We start from the raw sequence: 27,226 nt of genomic DNA on the forward strand, positions 1-27,226 counted from the left end.
GACAACTTCCAAAATGCTTGATCTTTCCTATACCTCTGTACGCCCTTCTTCTTCCGCTTGGATTGCCTTCCTTCTCTCTTTCCTCCCTCCTTTCCTTTACCCAGAAAATACCCATGTGTCCCTCAGGCTTAACATGAAATCCCCCAATCTGTTAAGGTATCCTTGCCCCCACCCTAAGACAGCTTGGGGTTCCTCCCTGTGCCGTATCTCTGTTGTGAGACTTTGCTTTCATGTCACCTAATCACTGACGTTGTCGGTCGCCCTTCCTGGGCTATGAGCATCTTCAGATCAGGGACTGGGTCTTATGCTTTAGTCACCAGAGCAGGCTCAGGACTGAGACAGCACGCATTCCAACCCCAGCCCGGTCACTGGTTGTGTTACCCTGGACAAGTCATTTCGTTTCACCTGTCTTTGCTTCAATTTCCTGGTCTGTAACATATGGATAAAGCAAAGGCGGGGGGAGGGGCTACTTCAGGGCTGTCGTGATGATTACATAAAAAACACGCACAGAGTGTTTAATAATAATGTCTGTCACATAGTAAGTGCTCAATAAATATGGGGTGAATAAAGGAATGAATAAATAAATAGGTAAATAAATGAGTGATTAATTGGCCCAGTCTCGTGAGGTGGTATTTCACAGACGAAGAAACTGAGACTTCGGGGAGGTTTTTTGCTCAATGTCACACAGCTAGTTTGCGCTGGATGATGCTAGAAACTCGTCATCTAACGACTACTATCTGTATGTGGCGCAGAGCAGGCGCTCAACAAATGGGTGAAAGAAGCATCCGAATTGGGGAACCCGCATCAGAATGGAGAGGAGAGGGCGCGTTGAATGAAGCCTCGGGAAAGTGCTCCTCGTCTCCTGCTGGATCTGCACTATTAGGATTTTATTTTTTTTGCCTGTTGGACATTTCTGGTTGCTTCCGGCGGATAGGAAAGGAAAAGAGCCTACGCAGCAGGACCGGAGGCCACTGGGCGCAGAGCGGGGATTTCCACTCACAGGTCACCTGCAAAGCTCAGCAGCCCGGCTCCCAAAGTCAGTGTTTATTCTTAATGCCTCCCGATGCCCGGAGGAAGCAGCACAGGGTTTGTTGTTGAGAAATTCCATCCAGGGCCATCAGAGTGATGACACTTTCCTCTTTTGCTGCTTTAAGAGAGGAAACAGGGAGTCCCAGGACACAAGACAGACAGATGTGAGATCTGGGTGTGACTTCCCAAGACCGACGAGAACCCTGAGCGCCACCTCCGGGAGTCGGCATTCTCAGAGCCACTTTCGCAGTCCAGCTCCTCGGTCACCAAAACGCTGATCACTCATGCCCAAGCCCCTCGTCCCAAGCCCTGATGTCTAAAGATACAAAGCAACATGATGCAAATTAAAGGAAGATTTCACACTCAACAGTGTGGCTCACTGTCTTGCCCTTGATGGCAGCTCTTGTAAGTAATAAGTGACTACTTTGCCCTATACCATAGGCTACTACTAAATGGAATGGGGGCTTCAGAAACCGGTAGCAGCCAGGGACAGACAGCAGAGGGCCCAGATCCTGGTCCCACTCCGGCACTGACCTTGTTCTGAGTGCCTGTAAGAGGAAGAAGGGGGTCCCCCACTGACCCTTCTGTTGGGATTGTTAGAAGGATGTTAGAAATAATAACCTGTCCTCCGTGAGAGCTCTTTGTAAACTGTTATTATTCGTATCCACAAAAACAGTAAGAGAGAGGCAGGCGTTGACCTCAGACCCTGTTATGCTGGGTTCTGACAACTTATTAGGCTCCCGGTCTTCTCAGTAAAAAGGGGAGGATGGAAGACTTACCAAGATGTTGGGGATTTAAAACGAATTTTTGCTTGGAATATGTTTCACATACACATTGTCTTTTCCTGAATTATCCCTTCACAGGAAGCAGTATATCTATACTAGGTCTTTATGCAGAAGGAAGAAACTAAGGAAAACTACCCATTTTCTTCTAAAAGAAAAGAGATTGAGGGAAGCTAATTGTTTGTTAATAAAAACTAAATCGTATTTTCCCTTTCCCGGTCAAACTCTCCCATAGTTTTCTTGGCACTCACAAGAAAAATAAAATTGACAATTCTAAGAATTTGAGTTCTTAAAATAGTCTTTCCACGTGAATAAGGGAGAACCTAAAGAGACAGAAAGACCCTCTCTCCAAAACAGAACATAGATACAGCCACACACACAGACATTTGAGAGGCAAAATATGTAAACCCTTTCTTTAAAAAATTTCTAAAAAGGCAACATGTAAATATGATTTCAGAAAATAAAAACAGCTGAAGTGAGGAATTCACTTTTGCCATGATTGATGACAGAGCACCCACTATGCGCCCGCACAGTAGGGGGCACGGCGCTTTACATACTTCATCTCGTTTAATTATCAGCCCTGAGAAAGATGCTTTATCTTGAGCACAAAGAGACTGAATAACTGCCTCAGGCCACACGGTCCACAAATGGGGGAAGGGGGTGAAGATTAATGGCCAGGCCTATGTGACATCCAGCCAACCTGTGCTCATCCTTCAGGGCCTTTGTCCTCATTCCCTCAGACCCTCAGGAGGCTCCCAGTCACCTCCTTCTCTAGTCATTCGCCATCACATGAGCCATCTGAGTCACATGACTCTGAGAATGGCATGACCAGGCTTCCCTCTACCCTGGGACAACCTCCTATTACGAGAACAAATGTCCTCATTACACACAGGACACTCTGAGTTAACGCGAATGCCTGCTCATCACCCTCCTGGCCTCTTCTCATCCAAGCATCTGGGCCTTTTGTATCACTTGAGGCAAAAGCATTCTAAAGTGACACCAACTGCTCTTGCTCTGGGCAGTGGCTAAGGTCACCTGGACAGTTGACCAGCTGTCCAACATGCCTGCGTGCACACCCCATGGTGGCATAGGGAGGCAGTGTGGCTGGGGTGCTCCACGTGCCGTTAGAGAAGCCACAGCCATCAGACGCCCACCCTGAAGCATGAACACGCTGTGATCACATCCAGCCGGGGAGAAAGGGTTCATGCTTGTTATTTCTATAGCCATCTGATGTCTAGTAGATCCTTAAAAAACACTTTTTTTTTTCCTTTTATTGTTTGTTTGGCTTTAATGTAAAGAGCAAGAAAGCAGTGGAGTGCTAGGCTGTGCTGGGGGACCACCAGCTGTGGGTGCTCTGAGCCGAGTGACCTCCAGGTGAACAGTAGTGTCAGCAAGGTCTTTGCGAGTGATGCAGTGCAGTGTGAGGATGGGTGGGGAGCAAGGTGGAAACCCTTCCAGAAGCTTCATCTGAACGTGTCCTGATCCATTCTGGGTGTGACATCCTGCGTGTTGGGACGTCCACTGAGCTGTGCTCTTCAGCGTTCACATAGGAAATAAAAATAGCAATTCCATATCATTTTTCATCTATCGAATAGGTAGACTTATTTTTTTTTTAAATCATAATACGTAGCGGTTGCGAAGATGCACAGAAATGGATGGCCTTCTGAGCTGCTCGAGGAAGATAAACTGGCACAATGATATTTCTTTCAGCATTTTGTTTTCTTACTCAGGACGAGCACAGGCCTTTGGCAAAATGTTTCATTGGTAAGAAAACAGGCACGGCCCTTACCCTAGTGTTCCCCGTTCGAGAGGTGAGAATTCCTACAAAGCCAGCCCGGAGTGTCCAAGGCAGGGAGCTGGAAATTGTGGGGCTAAGCCTCTAAGACCTGAAATAAGGTGCTCGTCTCATCTACATAATAGTATCACGACATCCCGTGGGTTTTGAGATGGAGTCAGAGATAGAACAAGAACTGATAGGACATTCATCATATTTTACCGCGTAGAAAATTTGGGAGTGCAGCCAAACTCACTCGAGCTTGGACTTGAAAACGTGTTTCACCCCCGAAGCACCATGGACAGAGCATCCATTGTTCTTTAGGATCATCAGATGGGAACTGTGTAGAAGGCATCATTCCCAGCGAGGTTCCCCCACCCCCATCAAGTTCAGGGTCATTTTCCTTGGAAGCTAAACTTAGAGCATGGCGCTTGCCACAAAGCCTGTGTTGGCGTAATTAATAATGCAGAGTCCTCGCATGCTGTATGATATGAATTGTGTTGCTAATTATATTGTTATGAATGTGATTTAGAGTATTATTAATGCAGGAAATATCAATACTTAAAAGCTTCGCTGGCAGTGAGATTTTTGCTGCAGCAGGCATGAGCTGGCCCGTGAGCATTAAATACTATTTTGCTTACGGGCATTAATCTGTACTCCCTTTCAATACATTTAATTAAAATTTTTGACTTCCCAGCAATTGTTGTTTTTATATAACCCCCAAATGAAATTTTACTGCAGGGCAAGGTCTTTGATATGAGTTATCCATCTGTCCAGCCCAGGTGACGTCCCTCAGACTAGACCTCTGGTGACGATAGGAAGACGGTGAAGTAGGCCACCTTCTCTGTCGGAATCTTGCTTTCCTGGGAAAAGTTTCAGCTTTTTTGAACAAGAATAAAACTCTATTCAGAGACAAAAGGAAGGAAATACAGTCAAGGGCATGACTTGACTTTGTCATTCGCTGCGGCTGCTTTAGAACACACTGCTGAGAACCCGCTAAGCCGGGCACTGAAGTTGACTGTTTCTTGCATGTGCAGATTCTTTCTCACACGTGACTTGGCCTGGTTCCCTCTGATTCACGAGGCAGCGGTTATTATTTCCATTTCCGTAGACATGGATGGTTTTATGACTTCAGAAATGATGTGTTGGAGGGGGTAGCGGAGGGCACTGTGTTCTACAGCCTAAAGACCTTATCTTATTTACACCTCAGAACAACCTAAGACAGGCGTTACTGACCCATTCGGGTAACACTGAAGCTTGGGGAGGTTCAAGCCTTGACAGAGTCGCACGGCTCATGGGGCCCGACTGGGATTAGAACTCGGATCTGACTCCGAAGCCCAAGCCTCTTCCTTGCTTCCTTCAGGGTCAAGTTGATGACTCTTCCACCTAGGGTAGCCACCCATCTCATTTGAATGAGGAGTTTCCTGGGATATGAGACTTCTGGTTTTAAAATCAGGGACGGTCCCAGGCAGACAAGAAGAAGTTGGTCACCCGAATTCTATCCCACGATTCTTTATTTTACTCCATCTTCCCAGAAAACTAACATCGCAAGTTTATCCCAGAAAGGGGATTGAAGTCTACTGACTAGCTCTCTCCCCAGGAAGTGGTTGACATCCAAGGAATGTCATACTGACACACAGAGGGGACAGTTTGCCACAGTGAGGAACAGAACCTCCCTGAAACAAACATGACCCAGAAAGTCACACTAAATGACCCATGGATCAGTTACCAGCAGATGCTAATACTTCTGTCGGAGATCTCCAACCTCGCGTTTAGGGGAACGTCACGTTTATTGTTCAGTGCAAGGTGTCATGGATACAAATAAACAGACTGAGTCAATTAGGGCGAGAGACAGAAAAGCAAAATTTATCAAATGTTCACCTCGCCAAATAATTTGCAGCTGATTTAAGTAAGCCCTTCACGAACACACCGAAGAGTACCAGGCTGCGAGACTCACTAATAAAGTTGAAAATATGCTAGTATTAATATAGCTGGCACGAAAGAATAGGAAATAAATGCCTGGAAGTTTGTCAGCTTATTAATCACGTCTTTGTAAGCAGTGTTTTTACTTTCTTTGCTACAACATCTAAGCACAGTTCATTGGCTGAAGGCCAAGCTAGCTTTTGTGTTGGCACATTACCATCCACCGTGATTCTGCGCTTCTTGTCCATTTCTGAATGCTGCAGACTTCCTACAATTTAAATTAAAAATAGCATCAGTTCTGTGAAAAACACTGCATTTGTGCTTTAGCCATGGTATAGAAACATGGGGGGGGTGTGTGCACACGCGCCTGAAGAAAATATAATGCCTGAAATCCACAATCCGGTGCTCCTGAAAACCAAAAGGCATATCAAAAATTAAAATTAAAAAATTAAAAGAGAATGTGAGGAGAGAATGATAAAGAAAACGAGGCAGATTTTTCCCCCCCGGGACCTCAGCTATGCATAATCTGTTTATTTCTGGTGCACAAAATGATCGTGTTAAGCTACAATGAAACCTTAGAAACGGCCTTTTTTATTAGAGCCCTTTTTTCCTAAATGAAACTGTGTTGAACTCATCTCAGGTCCTATTCTGCTTTCCCCCATCAGTTTGTACTGCAAAGCATCCATAGGAAAAAAACGACTGATTAACGTATTTCTTGTAAAATAACACCCCTTTTGGACAATGCCTTTGGACAGAGCATTCCTTGATAAAAACTGTCATTACCAATAGTGAGGTTTTCCTAAACCTCATCCATCCCTGGTTTGAATATGTCTGCCTGTCTGCTTATCCATGCCAGCACTCAAGTACGGATGCCACAGTGATGATTTCTGTAAATCCATGATTATTTTGGATCCAGAAGAACGTAAACAAGACAAATAGCATTTGAGAAGCCACGTGAACCGGAGGGAGCTGCCAAGGACACAGGTGAAGACTGATAGGGGATGCATTTCATAATCGAAATGAAGAGCAGCCAGAGTGATAAGATCTCATTGCTGCACAAATAGAAAAAAAAAAAAGTGAACGGTTTGCATATCAGACGTATCAGGTGTTAGGATTTGACGCAGAACTCCTGAGTGATGCATTGTTTGCCTTTTGAAGAAATTAAGAAGAAGGAAATGAATGTCATTCTGCAACTTCACACGAGATAGCGGAGAGAGATGGTGGACTGGGAAATTGTCATTTCCTAGGCTGCTTCCGAAAGATACCGTTGGGAGCAAAGGGTGACAGGGAGGTGACGGAGGAAGCGGGCAGCCCGAAGCTGGCCTGAGAAAAGAGGACTTGGCAGAAGGACTTTTTAATCAGCCTTGATTTCAAAACCACGCACTAGAGGAAGAGATAACTTTGCAATAATAGAGGGTAGTGGAAAGAATGTGGGCTTTGGAATAATCCATTTCTTCAATAGATGTTTTTTAAGTACCTGATGTTTGCTGAGCACTCTTCTGGGTATAGAATTAATAGGAGTTATGCTCAAATCTGACTCTGTTACTTTCTAGCTGTGGGTCTGGGGTCCAAGCACTTTGCTTCTCTAAAAATCTGGTGGTAGCCTCTGAAAATAGGAATAACCAGTCTTAACCCATAATGTTGTCGTGAAGGTAAAATTTGATAATGTATGAATGATGAGTCGGCTACATCTCTCTGAGCCAAAGATTGCTCATCTATAAAATGAAGATAATAATACCTATGTCATAGGGTTATTGCGATGTCGAAATGAGGTGGCAGAACAACTAGATGTCTGCCAGCCCCTCAGACGAGTAGATGGCATCGTTAGGATTCCTTGGGCTGGCACAGGTTAATTACATTCACATGCAAAAAATTCCAGAAAATTGGAGATATAAGATGACTCCCACTTTGTCTGTGTTCATATCACACGAATATGTGTTTTAAACCAAAAATGGACTGGCTTCTCTTCAGGACTTGGGGTGCTAGGTTCTGCCTCCGATCATGCAGGGCATGGAGAGGGACCCCTCTTTCAGTATGCTGCCAGGGAACCTACCTTGTAAAGTGGCCAAACTGAGATGCGCCCGACCTAGCAGCATTGTAAAACAGGAAGTCCTGGGTGCCATAGAGGAGTTACAGATGGTAAGAATTTTTCAAGAACTGGCGAAGAGGACTGGCACTAGACCTCTTGAAAGCAAATGTCCAATTTGGGAAGGGGAACACATTTCTAAGTGTCACAGTGCGATGGGAAGGACAGACCCTGAGCAAGGAGAGAGAAGACCACAGTTCTGGGGCTGAGCCCAGCTCAGCGGTGTGAGATCAGGAAGTTCATTCAACCCGTGAGCTCCAGTGTCCGCTGCTGTAACCATGTCCAAGAGGAGTCCAGCTTTCACAGGTCTATGATTTGGGGAGTCTTGTGATATCTGCTTACTGGCTTAGAAGCAGTTTGAGAATCTGAGAGTCCACTGAATTCAGGAGCCTAGAGTCAACCTGTGTTTGTGTTTTCTTGTCTGTCTCACTGGAGGGCATCCAGGTTAGTCCTGTCAGTTGGACCCAACAAAGATGCTGACCTCAAGCTCTTTGCTGTTCTCAGAGGCCCTAAAGAACCCATTCTGTCTCATCTAAGGATTCAGTGCTGTAAGATGGCAAGATCAGGCGGATGTCAAGCATAACACTCTTTTAAACATCACACACACACACACACACACACACACACACACACACACACACACACACACACAGAAAAGAGTGGAGCCTGAAGCCTTGTGTTTGCCTCAATTTAATGGGTAGGACAGGAGCAGATTTTCAAACACCATATACACATCTTCTGTCAAGGGCCCAGGGCCCAGGGCCCAGTGATGCTTCTCAAAGACAGAAAAAGAGAAACAATGAGGTAAATATATGGAGGAAGATGAGGAAGGAAGAGACAGTTCCAGTGTGATCAATGTGCATTGATGGAGAAAACATTTTAAACAGAACTTTGATCTGTGATCTCTCTGCAAACTTTTCATCCTTTGTGGTAAAATACACACGATGAAATTAGAAGCAATGCATATTCAAGTTCTCACGTAATTCCAGAGAAAAATTAGCAAAGGGCAGGCTCCTCACTTCCTAACTTGGTTCTGAGGACAAAGGGACAGGGGCCTAGCTCTACCTGCGGCCTGGCCTCCTCAGGCCTTTGGTACTGAAATATCTACAGCTGAGGCTCAGAGAGGACATTTCACTCACTCACTCACTCACTCATTCATTCATTCATTCACTCATTCATTCATTCAATATTAATTTGTATTTCTGCTTGCCTACTCAGTGCCAATTTCTGATGCCATTAGGATCCCAGTCTCATTAGGGGAGCAGACATATAGTCACTCGTTATAATGCAGAGTGATAGAGATGTGTTCACACGCCTGGGCGTAACGATTAAGTGGGGGAGTAACTGCCTTGGTCTGGGAGCTAAGTTCAAGGAAGGCAAAGCTAATAAGTCCCTGAGAGCTGGGTGTCCTTGGGCCAGTTACACAATCTCTCTGGTCTCCCTTATCTATATCTGTGTGTAGTTAATGGAGCTGGGAGGATGAAGTGAGAAAACCCAGGGAAGGCACTGAGCCCACTGCCCGATGCCCAGCAAACACCAGCTCCTAGCCATGATCAGATGGAGTGCGCGATTCGGCAACACGCTGCTGAGTTTTACAAGCATAGTTTTCTTCCCTCCTGCAACTTTTTCAAGGAAACGTTGACGTGTTTGAAGAGTTGAAACGTGGCTTCCTCTGATCTTGGTTTGGACTCTGGTGCTCTGAGTCAACTGCAGTGGACAGTAGTCATGGCACTACCTTTCCCGAGTTCTCTAACACCCGAGTTCCAGAGTAAAATGCGGCTTTGTACTAATGCCTTTGCCTTCACAAGGTCCCCATGTCACTTACAGATTGCTTTACGGCCTTCATATTTCTCCCCATGACCCATTCTTTCCTCTTAAAATCCTCTCTTCCCCCACCATGCACCTCCCACACCTTTTTAGCTCTGCTGGCAGATGGCATGGATGGCGTGGCGTTCTACCGACTAGGACTCTGGGCTTGAATACTTACCTCTGTGCTAGGTCCAGAGCAACGCAAAGATAGATTAGACCCTGTCCCCAAGTTGCTTACAGCTAGCATCGCCCCATTCTCAAGAGACCCCAGACATTGGCACCCCTCTGCTCAAAACCCTCCGATGATTTCCCATCTCGCTCAGACCGAAGACCAATACCCTCCTCATGACCTTCATCATCTAATTCGTCACAAGCTCTCCGAACTCATCTTCTCCTATTCTTCTCATTCTCTCCGCTCCAACCATACTTCTAGATGTTTCTCGAAGCCCCCAGGCCTTTGTCCTGGCTGTTCCCTCAGCTCAGAATCCTTTTCTTCTGCCTGGAACGTCTCCACCTCCCCAAATATCTCAGTCCCTAACTTCCTTTGAGATTAGGATTGCCAGATTATATTTACCAATTACTTTAATAAATTATTGTTTATTGTATGAAATTCAAATGTAACTGGGCATCATGTCTTTTTATTTGCTAAATATGGTGACCTCACCAGGGTCACCAGATTTACTAAAATGTCCACTCCTGGGGGATGCTGCTGAGACATTTACCACAAACTTAGTGGCTCAAAACAGCACAAACTTATTATTTTACAGTAGATTAGAAGTCTGACACGGATCTCACCGTGTTAAAATCAAGGAGCTGGCAGGACTGTGTTCCCTTCTGGAGGCTGGAGGGCAGAATCTGTTTCCTGGCCTTTTCCAGCTTCTAGAGGCCACCCACATTCCTTGGCTTGTGCCTTCCTTCCATCCTCAAGGCCCGCAGTGTCAGGCCAGGTCCTTCTCATGCTGCCATCCCTCTGAATCTCCTTTCTGCTTCCTTCTTCCACTTATAAAGACTCTTGTGATTGTACTGGACCCACCTGGATTATCCAGACCAATGTCTCCATCCCTAGGTCAGCGACGTTAGTTCCCTTTGCCGTGTAACCCGGCATAGTCACAGATTCAGGTGACTAGGACACAGACATGTCTGCAGAGTTATTATGCTTCCTAGCACAGTGAACTTAGCGAAAGTATCCAAATTTTCAACCCTCCCAACTCCAACGTTTTACATCTCCTTCCCTTGCTTTCTCTTTGGTGTGCTCCTCACTAACATATATCTTGTGCTCATTGAGTTTACTTATCTGTCTCCTTCACTAGAACGTAGTTCCACAGGTGCAAACATGGGGCACGAAGTACCTATTCCATAAAGATGTGTCGAATGAGCGAGTGAGTGAACGAATGAATGAATCCCAATCTCTGCCAACTCCACTTTCGCAGAGCACTGCCTTTTGTGGGCCTCACTTCTGTCGGTCGGGAGGGAAGAGGCTGCAGAACCACAGTGCTGGAGGCTGCCGGGAGCGCTCCAACCGCTGAGTGCTCCATCACTGAGAAATCGCCCCTTCCTGTTGTCGCAGTGGAGCTGGAGGGCCATGGGCTGGCAGAAACTGCCAGAAGGCAGGCCGAGGTTCCAAACACGGCCTCGCACCCAAGGCCAAGAGGGAGGAGAAGGCCGTGTCTTCACACTGCCGGTGGCTCAGAAATCTGCCCAGACAGCAGCCGTGGGCATATTGGCCCAAAGCCCGGAGCCCGGTGCCGCCTGTAACGGTGCTGTGGGCGCTCACACCTGAGCAGGCACAACACCGTTACAGGCACAGCCATGCGGTCAGTGTCCGGGAGGGGTTACAGCTGCACGGGCGAGACAGCCGTTTTCTTTGGGAACCGTCACTCATGCTCCCAAGGACCATATCCAAAGTCCCTTAAATGCAGCAGGAAAATTATAAGGCCCATTTATAAGTGCAGGTGTTTAAACGTTACCTTATTGCAAGTGCACAAACTCAGTTTCCTGGGGAAAATAACCAGCGTACTACAAGAGCTGCCTGTCTCCAGCGAGGATCAGCATAGACCAGCGTGCCCCTGACTGTGCCTGATCAACAGCACTCCCTGGCATGGGGCGGAGCGGGGCGGTCAACGTTGCTTGGAAACGCTAAGCAGCCAACGTTTGCCTTTGGGGTATTTGGTGCTTTAGTTTAGCCGACCACATCAAAAATGCCAGCGATGCTTCTCTCATGCTCAGGAAACCAGTATGATGCTTCCAGTTCATTGTTTATCCTACTGGCGTCTGCAGAGGGCTCTGGTGCACAGAGCGCTCCCCCCCTGCCTCAGTTGCTCCACTTCTCAGCTCTTCTGCGAGATCGAAACTGAGGCCTTGACAAGTCGCTTGCCTCTGCTGCAGCTTGCTCTCCGGGCCCACGACGAGGCAGTTTCTGATGCTGTGTTCTCTCTTTCATTCACCCATGTATCTTCTCTGCCCAAGACGTCCATCTCAACTTTTGTCTCTGCCATCTTCTCTTACCTGGCTCACCGTTTTAGGTCTCGACTTAAATATCACTTCCTCCTGGCAACCTTTGCTGACACCCCTTGCCCTTCCCCTTTATAATGTGCAGCCCATTTGGAATTCCCCTTCATTACTTGTCTCCCATCTAGACAGTGAGCTTAAAAGGGAGAGAGTCTACCATGCCCTGTTCACCACTGCATCCCCGACACCCAGGTTACTACAAATATGAAGTAGATGAAGCAAGAGCTGACCCATTTTCTGATGTCTAATCACATATTTGGTTTTGTTTCCATTCTATCGCATTCATGTAATCAAGCATTCATTCATTCTACAAACATCAGACCCATCGCCTGATGCTGGGTAATATTAAAAATAAAATAAAGTAATAGGACACAGCTTAGTTCTTCAGTTCTTTGTAGTCTCGTGAAGAGACAATCTTAGGTCTGCGTACCAATTTACCTAGGCTATTGTCTTAGGCAGCTCAGGCTGCCATAACCAAATACCACGGACCGGGTGGCTTAAACGACAGAGATTTATTTCTCACATTTGGCTAGGAAGTCCAGATCCAATTGGCTGGTTTCATTCTGGTGAGATTGCTCTTCCCGGCTTGCAGATGGCTGACTTCTCGCTGTTCTCACATGGCCTTTTCCCCACGCGAACACACGGGGAGAGAGCAAGATCTCCGATGTCTCTTCCTCCCCTTACAAGGTCACCAATCTATCCGATTAGGATCCCACCCTTATGACCTCATTTAACCTTAATTATCTCCTAAATGCCCCATCTCTAAAGACAGGCGTATTGGCGGCTAGGGCTTCAACATATGAACTTGAAGGGGCCACAATTCAGTTCGTAGCAGATATAGTACCAGTTATTTAATCAAATGCTCATCTAGATCTTGCCATGAAGGTATCCCACAGATGTGGTTATCATCTATAATCAGTGGACTTTAAGGAAAACAGATTACTGTTGGGTGTGCTCCATTCGATCAGTCTGAGGTCTTAACAGCAAAACTGAGGCTTTCCACAGAGGCGGAAATTCTGTCTCAAAACTAAAGTGTTAACTTCTGCCTGAGTTTCCAGCCTATAAAAACTGTGAATTTCAGACTTGCTAGCCCCTACACTCATGGGAGCCAAGTCCTCAAAATACATGCATACAGACAGACATGCAAATCCTATTGGTTCTGTTTGTCTAGAGGACCCTGACTAACACAGTAACAAGATAGTAAAGAACCAGTGTCTGCCTGATGACACTTAGAGTCATCCTGGGCCCCCAGTCTTCATTTGTAGTGCCTGACTCATCTGAAGGCACAAAAATGGATAACTAAGAATTTTTAAAATTTACCTAAAAAATTTTTGTAGCCCTCTAGGTGATAGCACTCCTTGGATGTCCATTAATGATTGTAGGGTATTTCCACAATCTTTGAAACATTTCAGCTACTGTGCCTTCAAACTTAGAGATGCTGGTAGAACACATGGATAAGACAGGGTATCTGAGGCACTGGCCCGGTGGTCAGATAGTCAGAACAGTTATTTATAAGAAAAACATATTGACTAAACATTTTAGATGTCCATTTTATCACCAAAATCGAATTTTTAGGATGTGTGTGTGTGTGTGTGTGTGTGTGTGTGTGTGTCAGGGAGCATCTGGAACATTTTAACAGCTATGTCCTGATGAGCTTCACAGTATCTTCCCTGTCTCTAGGCTTGGTTACACCCCCATCATAATAAAGATGTCGGGAGCATTTTCCACATGTTAAGATCTAGGTACCTACTTTAAGTGAATTTTCTTGTTTCTCCTAACAAGCCAATTAGTTAGGTACTGTTGCTCTCTCAACTTCCCTAATGGAGAAACTGACACACCGAGAGACAGAGTCACTTGCCCAAGGTCCCGCTGTTATTAAGTAGCTGGAATGTGAACCCAAGCCAAATGTGCATGCTCAGCCACTACGTATGACGCCGTGACGTACAGAGCCCTTCATCTTTCAGATGTTGCCTCACAAATCATGTCTGTCAATCAGAGTCTATCTAGGAAAACAAAATCCACACTGAGGAATTTAATAGAGGAAATTTAATATGGCAAATTACTTAGAAATGTGGAGCTGGAAAAGCAGGTAGGGGAAGATGAGGTAGCCCTAGGATTAGCAATGAACACTGCTGGGGAAAGACAGGAGATGTTACCGTCAGGCCCCCTGGTAGAAGCTGGGAAGCTGGGACCATAGGGCTCCACAGTGACAGCTGTTGAGGTCATCTGAAACACAGAGAGGATCAGAAATACCCTTACTTATTTCTTTACCCCTGTGGTAGGTACCCTCAGAAAATTCATGTTTACCCAGAACCTCAGATATGACCTTATGTGAAGATTCAATGACTAGGATCCTTACAAGAAGGGGGAGGGAGGGGCAGAGAGACATAGGGGGACAGGCCCTGTGAAGACTGAAGCAGAGAGCAGAGTGATGCATCTGTAAGCCAAGGAACAACGAAGACAGCTGAAGCCACCGGAAGCTGGAAGAGGCCGGGAAAGACGCTTCCTTAGAGCCTGCAGAGTGAGCGCGGCCCGGCCAGCACCTCGATTTCAGACTTCTAGCCTCTGGAATGGAGAGAGAATACATTTCTGTTTGTTTTGGGTCCCCTGTTTGTGGTATTTGGTTTTGGCAGCTCCAACCCACTAGGAAACTAACTCAACCCTCCTCTCTTCAATCTCCCGTGCCTCCCAGTGGCCAAATCCACCCAAAGCCAGTTGCAAAAACAGCTGGAAAACTGAGCAGAGGTCTGTTCCCTGCAGTACCGGGCTGGGAGGAAGGCGTGGGTCCAAGAGCAAGTAGGTGAATAACCAGAGCACTGTAGGAGCGGGTGCCAGGACCAAATGACACAGCACAGAATTACGTCCACGGAGTTGGAAGGAAAGAGAATGAACATTGGAGGCCTTGACTTGTCTCTTTGGGGTCCCAACTGGTACAGCAGAAACCCTGAACTTGGCTAGTCTGCTGGGGTCTCCATAAGTCAATAAAGCAGCCAGTGGCCTCACTGGCCATGGGTAGGCGTCCTTCCTGACAGCCTCAAAACTGAGATCAAGACATTGATGTTGAAATGCACATGCATGGCCTGCTTGCTCCAGAGGAAGAATTTTCCCTCCAACACCTGAGTGGCAGCCGCTGCACCCTCCTCTCTGGGTTGGATGTGATAACTTTCTAGGGTAATCAATTTGCAAAACAATTGAGAAAAGGCAAAGGCTTCCCGGGTTGAATCTTCAGATAAAAAGGAGGATGTTTTGAATTTGACAACCAATCTACCTTTAATCCAATGAGGAAATAAGCACAGACCATAATCTGATGTTTTGGAATTGCATAGCTTCTAAGGAAAAGCGTTTCCTTCTCACCTCTGGTTTTCATCCTCTGAGGCAGAGTGGATTTTACTCACGTGGATGCCCGCCGTGCATCGTTATCTGTTTTTAGGTAGGATTATCTGCTTGTTTTGTTTTGTTTTCCTTTTAGATTCCCGTGTTATACTGTTCTATTATTGTAATGTAAGATCTCTTTTGGTGATGCGTTTCTTAATTAGGGAAGACCCCCTTCACCCTTATAGAAGAGTTTGTTTCTTAATCACTGCCACTTTTTGATTTCGTTCTAATTCAGACTTAGCCAGACGAGTAAGTTATTGGGGGAAAGGGGAGGCGGGGGTACGGGGAGGACCCTGGTTTGTGGATTTGAACATTTTGTAGTTATTGATGAATTCTAAAAATGGATTATTATGAGAGACATTAGCTACTAAAATGCCATGTACTGTTGGCCTGATTACCATTCGTTGGAGCATCTTAAGTGACCCCTTAAGTCTCAAGGATACCAAGTGATTTGCTTTCCAGAGTAGCTAACCAATCACATCACACATTGGTCTCCTGGCTCAGTGGGGCTGGGCCACTGATGCCACCAGTATTTATCACAATCCCAAATTCCACCGTTTGAGCACTGGCCTTATTCCAGGCATTGCTTTAAGGATTTACATATGTTGTTTCAAATCATCAGAGATATGAATAATTATCCTCATTTTACAGATGAGGAAGCTGAGATTCAGAGAGTCTTAAAATCTTGGCCAAGAATGAACAGCTGGTAAATGGCAGGTTTGGGGGTTCGAACCCAGATGAATCTGGTTTCAAAGCCTGTACCGCTCATGCATCACCCACCTCTCTGTGTACAGATCAATACCATGCGCAAAGAGCAACACGAAGACAGTGATAGCCGTTGAACTTGGGATCTCAGCAACAATTTAATCACTCATATTCAAGAGGTAGACAACAGAGCAGTTAGGAGTGAAGAGCACAGGGTTAGTTAGAGTCAGGCAAACTTGACTGTGAACCTCTTCTCTGCCCTTCAAATGGCTGTATAACCTTGTTACGTTATAAGAATCACACTTTTTAATACCAGCTCTGGATGACTTAATGGCTTGGAGTCTAAGCGTCCTCACCTGTAAAAGGGCTAGAAGGTAGTGAAGGTTAATGATATAATATATGTCAGGTACACACTCTGGGGACAGACATAGGTTAAATATTCCAAGTGATTATTAAATTATGACTCAACAAATATTTGAATTTGCCTAATACTGTATTGAATAAAAGGGAGAGAAAAGTAAATATGTCTTACTAGTCCATAAGAAAGGAAAATCCCCAATGCAAATAAATACACGGGGATGTATATAGACTAGGAATAAGTGCTGTAGAAGCAGGGGTCCCTGCGGGCAGGATGGTCAGAGACAGATGTGAGGTCTGAGCTGGACCTTGGAGGACCTTGATGGTCATATGGGTGGTTATCAAAAGAGACCAGTGCCAGCCAGCAAACTCTCGACGAACCACAGCAAGACGGGAGCTCAGTCTGGAATGGAAATCAACTATATCATTGAACACATTGTTTAGTTCATCTGACATTTTTTTGACACAAGACTTTCTCAATGAAGAAAGCAGTGAACTGAATTACATTCTGCCCCAAGCTCATTATCCTGCCATGGAAACGTCACAGATAGTTTGCAGACCACCTCTTTTGAGTAGCAGTGGTTCAGAACAGAGGTCAGCAGGCTTTCTGTGAATGGCCAGAGAGTAAATATTTTGGGGTTTGTGGGCCATTTGGACTCTGGAGCAACTATTTAACTCTGGCGTTGTAACATAAAAGCAGCCGTGGACAATACCTAGGCATGGCCATACTTAGCTCGCAGGCCATACCTTGCCAATCCCTGGTCAAGATGACAGGGAAGGACAGAGGAAAGTCTTCTAAGTGAGCAGAACAACATGAGCAAAGGCCTAGCCTCGAACTGACGTAGGAATCCCTGACACACCTATAGACAAAGAGTAGGTAGTTCAAGCTCAGAAGACAACATCTATCATCGGGAAAAGACTGAATTAAAATGTTGGTGGGCAGCTGGACCTGGGGTTGGGAGTTAGCCGAATGCCAAGCCCAGGGCACCACTTTTTAGGCCAGAGCCAACTCTGACAGGCATCACCTATTCCTGGGTCTGGGCAAGGAGGTGAGCAAGAAGAATGAGTGCGAGTGTGTGGCTAAGGAGAATCACGTTCCTCCAGGAGAGTTGTCAGATAGAAGCAAAACAAAGCAAAACATCCGCTAGGCCCTTGTTACTGTGAAAAGACAGGAGTCCTGGACTGAGCTCAGATCTTCCTGCCTCGCCGGGACGTGCCGTAATCGGCACATACATGTGCCTCTGTCCAAAGCATTCCGCACGGAGGAGGCGATTGATTATCTATCAAATGGACAAGTTCATCCCCTCTATGCTCTCAGAACAATGCTTAATTTGTCTGCCATTAGCAAATGACTCCTTGCTATAAATCTGGCCATCATATCTAGTATCTATCCATCCATCCATCCATCCACTCATCCAGCAACTCACTGTTGTGGTTGCAGGTTCTAGTTCCATACCCGAAGGGTCAGTGCCGAGGCCAGAATCCCAGAAAAAGAAACCAGAAGCACAGTTGCGGAGGGGGTGAGCCCAGCCTAAAATTTTCACTAAGTCTGCAGAAAGACACCGTTGGAGCTTTCCCACGGGGAGCAGTGACTGCCTTTGGGGACCCTAACTGGATCCAGCAGGGACTGCACATATAGGGGCTTCCTGTTCAAAGAGAGACTGCGGGCCTTGCTGGGTCATGGTGCCCAGGACTCCTTCTGCCCTCCGTCCACCACAGGAGGCCACCAGACTCACCTTCAACCCTGCGTGCAGGCTGCTGTGGATGCTGTAAATGTCATAGACATGCTGTCCGTGACCTTTCCTTCTAGGCAAAGGGACTAGTCTACCGGCAACTTTGTAGCAGGCCCAACTTTGCAGATAAAATTGTTCTTCAAAATCAAAGAACCCTGCAGATAAAATTGTTCTTCAAAATCAAACTAAACCATGTTTAGTTTCCTTAATATGTGTTTGAGTAGAGCGTGTGCGTGCGTGCGTGTGTGTGTTAGGGAGAAAAGGCATATATATTGTAGTCTGGTTCATACTTATTACAAACAGAGGACTCTACCTGGAGTCACTGGACAGAGGTATAAGAGGGTTTATAAACCTCCAGCTGTTTTATAACAAATTGGAAAGACAGGCTGCAGAGCCTTCACCAGATTCTCAAGGGGGAACTGAGACCTCAGGGAGGGCAGGAATCCTGGCCCCAGAAGGACTTAGCTAGTGACTGGGGGGAACCCAACCCCCCTAGCCATCTTCTTGATCTCATTTCACGACGCCCCAGGCCTTGGCTGTCGCCAGGATGTCCTGGCTTGCTGCCGGGGAAGGCAGGCTCTTGTCTGAGTGAGTTCTGCCACCTACAGCACACAGCCCAGCAAAGCCACAGCAGAGCTGAAGTCTTTCTGGTTTGCATAGGTGATGAGGGGAAGGGCTGCCTCTCCAGCCTGGAACCCTCCACTGGAAGAAAAATGGCTTTGGGGATTCCTAATTAGTATTCAGAGATGTAAATTCCTTTGGGCTGGAAAGCTATTTTTACATTAAAGGAGAAAGGATAAATCCTGAGGATTAGCACCTGAAGGAAGTGTTGCCCGAAATGCAGAGAGGAAAGGCACTGGGAAAAAGGAAGATAATGAGTTCACAGGTTCTCACACTAAATGCAACTCTCCCATTTCTTAGCGTGTTCAGTGCCGTAGCCTTTTCTAGATGTGCACGAGTTGTCTTTGCCACCTGCCTTGTTATGTAATGAGAATATTTGCTTCAGAAAGGTGGGGTTTTCTGAGATGCTTGAAGTGTAAACACAGATCAGTTTGCTTCCTGTATTTAAGTCATTTTTAAGGAGGCCGAACACTGTCTGAGGGCATAGATTGTGTCTGTCTTATCATTATGGCCCCAGCACCTAAGCAGAATGCCTGACACTTAGGTGAAAGCTCAATAAATGCTTCTGATTTAAAGTAATAGAAATGTGGTTTGCTTTGCAATCAGAGCTGTGCTTGGTCATATACAATCGTGAAGTCTACTCTTCGTTGAACTCTCAAATATTCTCACAGCAACAGACAAGACGGATACTGTTTTACAGGTGAAACCGACACCAGCTTTATTAAGAGGCTCACCCAAAGTCACCAGTGACACAGTCAACATCCATACCTGGACCTCTTAGCGTCTAAGTCCATGCTTATTCCACTCCGTCCATGCAATTTATATCCTTGTGATATATATCCATTTATATCGCATTTCTCAAGCATGGGAAATAGACCAAAAGGAAATGATTTGAAAACCTTGTAAACTTTTTTTTCTTTTTAATTTAAAAGAAATATATGTTTTCCCAGTCCTCAGAGTTTCTCTGAAAGTGTTTCTTATTCTCCTGGCTTAAGAATAGATACAAACATAGATTCTAACCCTGTCTGAATCTAGCAGTGGTTTTTCTTTGATGGAGAATCCATTCGTAGCTCAGTTCGTAGAGATGATTGCGGAATCCTCCACTCCGTTTGGCCCAGTGAGCACCAGTGGCAGAGGAAGATTGAAGGTTGTCAATAGCTTGTATGTACTTGGATTTCCAGCCAGGGATTCTTAATAGAGAAATACACACACAGAGTCTTCACAGTTTTGGAATACGGAGTTAGTTACACAGTAATCCACCTCCTTTCACAGGTTTTTCCTCATTAACAATTTAGGTTTCGAAAAGGAGTCCAAGGTAAGCGAGGACGTAGCCAAGATTGAAGACGCAGCATAATGAATCCAGAGCGCGTGACCTCACAGCCTGACCCGCTGGGGTTGTTGGGTGGCTTGGTCACTTCTGCTCACGCTGCACTTGTGTCATCTGGCCTGGAAGTCTTGCGATCTTCTTCCGGAGAAACTGCAAATGGAAGGAGATTGCAGCTGGCCCTTAAATGGGGTTAGTAGTTTAGATCATCGACAGGTAAAAGGGGCGGAGGGATTTTTCTAGGTGAAGGTCATATTGATCATTATGTGTGGACTTGAGAGGTGAAGAGTGGCACTGGATAGAGGGGTCGGGTGAGAAGAGGGTGAAGTTCAAGTTGAAAACCATGGGGTTTGTGCATGTCTTGCTGTCTGTATTTATCTCTCTAAAGCCCAGTGTGTGCAGGACAGTGGATCTCAACCTTTGGTAGTATTTATCCGAATTAGCTGGGAGTATGCTTTTTAAAAATGCCAGTCAGGGCCACACCTCCAGGCCCAGTGAAACAGAAGGAGGCAGCGCCTGGAAGTCTGCATTTTAAGAATTAGCTCGTTTGGTTCTGATGGAAGTGCTCCTTAGAGCATATTTTGAGGAATATTGGCGTAGAAGAATCCTCCAGTCTTTCTAAGAATCACTCCTTAAATGCATCCATTCATTTGAGCCAAACCTAGGAACACAGAGATAAAAGGCACAATTTCAGCATTCACAGAGTTCAAGGTCCAGTGGAAAAGAGACTTGGAAACAGAAGGTTACGATGCATGAATGGGCGAGTTCACAGAGCAGAAATGCCTGGGTGCTATGGGAGAACTGTAGAGAGGCGCCCAACTCAGCCTGCACGGGGAGAGGTGCACAACTCAGGGAGAAAGGTGTAACAGAAGAAATAACTCTGTCTTCAAGGATGGTGGATGTTAGCCAGGAAATAGGGAAGAATTCCAGGTAGAAGGGACCCAGTGGACAAAAAGCAATCTGGCCTCTAGAGAAGTACTCGAGAATGGAATAGTGGAAGGGAAGGGGGTAGAGACGGGCCGATGAAGGTGGAGATTGCACATCTGCCTTTCATAATAAAATGACGTCCATCCACATGAGAAGGTGCTTTGCCAATATTTATATCCCTGCCAGCACAGCAGCAGTGGATGCCTCCTTCCGAGCTGTGGTCTTCGTCCTCTTAGATACTCCCGAAGCAGCAATATTTTGATAAGCCTCCAACTGAGAAGGAATTCAGAAAAGTCCAAGGCAATCCTAAATGGATTTACCTTCTTGTTTCTTTCATTCATCTTTGTCATCACATGTCTTGGACCAAAGTAAAGCTGGAAAACCTATAACCAAAAAGGGAGAGAAGACCGTGTGCGAAACCACGGGACCGTGTGCAGAACCACGGGAAAAGTTCGCCACCCTGAAAGAATGTTGGCATATGTTATTGACATTATCATCGTGTAGAGAACACGAATGAGCACGTAAAGAAAAATAAAATGGTGTTCATCGTGGGCCTTTGTAAGAATTAGGGTCGAAAAGTGCCTGTAGTCGCCACTTTGCTCTCCAAAGTTGGAAAGATGGCTTTCACCGCCACATAATCTGCATAAACCAGCATCGTAACTCACAGTGCGTGGTGACGCAAACAGCCACAGTAGCAGAAACCAGAGTGGAAATCAGAGCACGCCGTGCTCCATGGCAGAGAGCTTCGTTCTTTAACCAGAGAGAATCATTTGGTTTCAGAACAGAGCTACGTGTATCCACCCGACAGTCTGTACAGTGTGTGTGTGTGTGTGTGTGTGTGTGTGTGTGTGTGCATGCGCACAAATCTCATTCGGCTGCAATATATTATAAATGATAGTAAATTAAGTAAGCATTATCAAATGTTGGCCATATTTCTTTTCCAAACTTATATAGAGAAAATCAAATCCAGGGGAAAAAAAGAAAAGTACCCTTAGGCTTCCTAATTGATTCCAGCTGTTAACATTATTTATTGCAAATAATACGATCCAGTAGTGAAACACCCACGTCTTTGAACTCCTTGCAGTTGTGTGTGATATTGGAGCCAATGCAGGAACTGATGTCGAGACATAAAACTTACAACCTCAGTCCACGAGACTGCCTGAAGACCTGCTTGTTTCAGAAGTGGCAACGGATGGTGGCGCCGCCAGGTACGACCTTGTTCTTCACTCCCCCCCCCAAAAAAAAAATTCTGAAGCTTCTTTTGGGTATGAAATGATATGAAATGAAAGTGATCATAAATCCATCAGGAAAATGGTTTATTAGGGGTGTTCTGACCAGGGTTTTGGACTTAGAGACATTGAATTTGCAAAAGGCAAACATGCTTAGACGTCATGTGCCATTTCCTCACTTGCCAGATTAGGGCCCGAAACCCAGAGAAGTAAAGTGATTTATTTAACGTGACTAAGAAGATCAATGGCAAAGCTGCAGTCAGAATTAAGGTTTCTATTGCTCGGTTCAGTGGTCGTTCCATGGGACAAGACCACTGCCTTCTTGTGGCCGACTGTTATTTTTGTTTGCTTCTTTTTCTATGAAGTGATCAAAATTATGAAAAGGGAGGGAGGAAAAGAGGAAAGAAGGAAGGAAAGAGAAAAGGAGAAAAGAAAGGAAGGAGAGAGAAAAGGAAGGGAGGGAGGGAGGGAGGGAGGGAAGAAGAAAGGGCTATAATTTCAGAGACTGAAATTAGAGGGAAGGAAGGAAGGAAGGAGGGAAGGAAGGAAGGAAGGAAGGAAGGAAGGAAGGAAGGAAGGAAGGAAGGAAGATAATTTTTTCTATTTTTCTAGATGTGTAATACCAAAGGATACTCTGATCATGAGGAGAATACATAAGAGTCCACTCCCTCGCTTCCCCGAAATGCAGTGTAGATACTACAGTCTCCTGCTGGGGTTCTGAAGTTACTGCTTCGAGTCATCATTAATTGTCTTTCTATCTATTACATTTTCACTCCCGGGCGTGTGTTGAGCCTCATTGATCATAAAAGCAAAATGTATCTATTCGCTAAAAATTATTTTGATAAAGAGTAATTATTAACATGAGGCACATAACTTTCTGAAGCACAAAATATAATGGTCACCTTCCACTGGTAATTGGCCAGGGGTTTTATATAAAATGAATATAGCGATTTAACCAAGTGCATATTTAGAAAGCTGAGAATATGAGCATTATTTTACATAGAATGGTTGCATTGCCATCTTAGGGGAATTTTCGACATTTAGAAAATTATTTTTCAAATATATTACATGTGCTTAAGTTGGCTTCATTTTCTCTTTCAATATCAATAAGACTTTATGGAAAAAAATATTCCACCCACTTAATGCTTTGAGCATCTATATTTTCTGACATATGCATGGATAATTCACATATTATTCATGAATTCAGTCATTCATTCAACAGTTATTCACTGAGCCCGTACTAGGGATCAGGGACTGCTCCAGCCACCGGGCACAGAACACTGAATGAAAGTCACAGTCCCAGCCCTCACAGACCTTCCGTGCTCTTACTGAATCCTCACGATAACCTATAAACTACTTATGATTATTCCCATTGTATATAATGGGGTCTGGGGTTTAAGTCTGCCAGTCAGTCTCCTAACTAACCAATGGAGGAAACCTGTGTCTCACAGGATTTCTGTCTCCAACATTCATGACGCTTACCATAGCAACCTACTACCGATGGAAGTAATGCAGAGTAGGCAGTTTAGGTATATTTTCCCCAGATTTCCTGAAGAAAGTAGAGATAACAAAAAAAAAGTATCAGATTTCAATTCTCGAAGTCAAAGGAAGAAGATGCTTGTTAGGGGAAACCTGGGTATTTTCTTGACTTTAGAATGTGCTTCTCGAGTCTTCTCCAGCCCCCTGAGCTGGAACGATTCTATTCCTTTGTTTCCATAATCTTCAGAATAAGCAGCCATAACTCTCTATGGGTAGAGATGTTGGGACCTTTGATGAAAGTCTTTGAACATACTAGACAAAATGTTTGTGAAAGAAAGACATAATCCTCTCCTTCTTCATCAAAAGTCAAGAGATAACTTGAACTAAGTGGTCTTTGAAATGAGCCTTCAAAGAAGTCCTCCGCATTTTCCATCAGAAGCAGAAGAGGTGTTTAAAGAAAACCCTACGAGGCCCTCTCACTTAGTCCGTTGTGGCCCTGGCTTACCTTCACTCCATCAGAGTTGGATCTAGAACAGGGTTAACAAAAAGGATGCTTTTATCTGCCATTTCCAATTTATTTAATAACTGCCTGGAAAAGGCTTCTCAAGATTTCTCATTATAGAACAAAGATTATAATATTACTTAAGAATAACTATAAAGTAGTTACCACAGAAAACATTAAAACGGAAAACATTAAGATACGAAAACCTTGAGTACTGCTCAATGCATAATAGGTAAATGATATTCCTCTTAACACACATTACCACATTTTCCCTATATTTCCATTAAGATGCTACCCATCCTTCAGGTGCAAAATATTTGTCTCTATTTCTAAACAGGCTTTTCTTGAAAAGGTCTAATTTTCCTTCATTAATATGCTGGCTGTAGCAGACTAAGTCATGTTTTACTCAGGAATTTTGAAGTTAGTAGCATTTTTTAACTATCGAGTTTCAAACCGTGGAACTCAGGAACCATACTAAGCTTGAGATTCCCTATGTTCCATATTCACGGGGCACAGAACTGGCACTTCCTCTTCCTTTTACCTGATCATTTCAAGGTATAATAGAGCTGAGCTGCAATGTGACACTTAGCCAGTAGCTGCCGCTGTTACCCACTGGTTTACTAATTTAACTAAGTTTATACTTTCTCTCACACCGTGGAGGCCCCCCAGGAATCCCAGAGTCCTCCTTCTGTCATAAAGAAAAGGTAAACCAGAGAAAAAAGTCCCCCCAAATTTTGTAATGCTAACAACCTTTTAACTTCAACTACGAGTGGTATTTGTAACTCACCCCTAAAAGTATATTAATAGATTATAGACATACGTATGGAATTAGAAAGAACAATGAAATACAAATCATTTTATCTAGACACAGAAGAAAAGAGTTGCACACATCCAGTGCTGAAAGCAAACCGATAGTTTTCTGTGGTAACTACTTTATAGTTATTCTTAAGTAAACCAATAGTTTTCTCCCTTTATTTTTCGTAAAGTTAAAAGAAATGGGGGGAAAAAAATGTAGTCTACTCTTTTTTTATCCGTCAAAACGGCTTCATTGGAGGAGGGTGGGTATCCGATGGTCGCCCCAGAACCGATCCTCCATCCATTTGTCATATTGCAGCAGAACCCACAAGGCAACCTACAACTAAGAGGAGAAAAAGGAAAAACTCCACGAGCAGCACCTCCAACAGCAGCGCGGGGACCAACGCGAACAGCACCGGAAGCAAGAAGAAGACCCCGGCCGCAAACCTGAGTCTGTCCAGTCAGGTACCTGTAAGTCTCACTTTCCTTTTAGGCCTGAAATCCTGCCTTTGCCTGACTTTTCATTGGGGGCGGTGGGGGGCGAAGGGAGGGTGTTAACGTCTCTTTTAGCTGCAAATACATTCTGGGGCAGGCCAGAGTGGGGGAGGGGAAGGCAGGGACGGGGTAGGGATGGGAGGGAGGAACTCTGCCATGGAAACCTTCCCCTGCCAACTGGGAATTAGAAAGGAATATTAAGAGTCTGTGTTGCAACGGGACCTGAATTAAAAAAGCCGTCAGAGTCACAGACAGGAGATATGTCACTTAGGGTTTAATTAAAATATCACTTAGCGGCGTGCCTGGTGGCATATAAAGGGCTCTCGGCACCATCGCCGGAGACCCTGTGCTCCCCTGGAAACCAGCTCCTGGCGCTCGGGCTCCTCAGTGTAATTGGACTGGGCCTTCCCGCCGTGGGCGCCCCCTCTTACGCCAGGACACTGGTAATTAACTCGCAGCCACTACAAGTGCAGCTCAGTGGGTCTCACTTTACCCGTTTCACTAGCTCTAGGGGGGTGGCCAGCCCCTGGTTTGGTCCCCACTCTACCAGCCTCTGGACCTCTTTCTTTTCTTTCCGGGTCATGACCAAGGAAATGAGCTCCATGGATGGGCGCTTCTTTGAACTCCCAAGCTGACAGCTGAGGGTGTCCCCAAAGAGTGTAAACTGCAGGAACTTCCTTCATCGCCTATTATTTCTTCCCTAATGCTGTCCCTTCTGCCTAATTCCCTCCTAATCCCTTAGCTCGGTCTGAGACCATTTATCACTTTAAAATGTTCATGTTCCTTTAAGCATTCGTTGTCCCTTCTCTCCCCCTGCCCCTCGATGGCGTGTGGGTCGTCCTCCTCTGCTGCCTTTACCATGTCACTCTCCAGCAGGCATGTGACTGTCGTCTGAATCCCGACACTTCCTTGGTGATTCATGGATATCCTCCAGATACCATGTCTTGGGAAATGTGCCCCGTTTCTTGTTACTCCCCACAACCAATGCAAGTTCACCTTTTCCCTCTTTCTCTCTTTTTTTCCCCCCTCTCGGTCTGTTGTCCTCACTCTTCGTGCTCTGATTCTGCTCGTCTCTCTCCGTGTGAGAGCGGGTCTTTCTTTCACGGGGAGTCTCCTCTTCCAAACGTGTCTTCCTAAGCTGTCCCTCATCCGTTCTTCCTCACTGTCCATTGGTCAGTTCTCTTTGGCTAAAACCAACCCATCGGTACCTGAGAATTACCTGAGCCACTGGGACTGTCCTGTTCTCCATAGACAGAGGGTGAGATTTTCATTCATTAGCAGGACAGGGTCACGGAGAGAGTGGCCAGCCTGCGGGGAAGGCACCATTTTATTGTTAAGATCGCTAGATATTAAGCGATGTCAGAGTCACCTCTGGTTTTTGAACTGGGCTATCACTCCTAAAGAGTCAGGGGAAAAAATATTAAAGGAGAAAAACAGAGTATTTTTATTAAGGTACCAATAAATTACACCCACTCCTAGCTAAATTGGGAAATGCATAGAGAAAATGGTCTGGTATACATAAATCAACCCCAAAAGTGCACACGAGTAGCCCATTTATTCATCTAATCCTGGAGTTTCAGCAACGACGTTTGTTAGATTCCTGTAACAAATGAGAGAAGTTCATTCCAGACAATTCTGGTACTGTGACAAAGGTATTGAAAGGCACAGTGGCTGCAAGAATTCAGATCAGTTCAATAAATGTTAGACACCGAGCTCCTACTATTTGCTCCACAGAATACCAGGCACTGGCATTATTAAGATTAAAAAAAAAAA

The 27,226-nt window shown here is 45.2% G+C and overlaps 1 protein-coding gene across 4 annotated transcripts in view; it reads left to right on the top strand.

Moving 5' to 3' along the window:
* LDB2 (LIM domain binding 2) overlaps positions 1–27,226 on the top strand; it is a 332,843-nt gene that overhangs the window by 301,533 nt on the left and 4,084 nt on the right. For 3 of the 4 annotated variants that reach the window (XM_006918978.2, XM_015594887.2, XM_015594888.2), the window contains exons 6-7: positions 22,038–22,161; positions 25,278–25,429. In XM_006918978.2, coding sequence (XP_006919040.1) covers positions 22,038–22,161; positions 25,278–25,429 — 276 coding nt within the window. The remainder of the gene's footprint in view (positions 1–22,037; positions 22,162–25,277; positions 25,430–27,226) is intronic. The other variant, XM_015594886.2, reaches the window with a different exon arrangement.

The sequence above is a fragment of the Pteropus alecto genome, unplaced genomic scaffold (assembly GCF_000325575.1).
Source record: "Pteropus alecto unplaced genomic scaffold, ASM32557v1 scaffold5, whole genome shotgun sequence".
NCBI classification, from domain to species: Eukaryota; Metazoa; Chordata; class Mammalia; order Chiroptera; family Pteropodidae; genus Pteropus; species Pteropus alecto.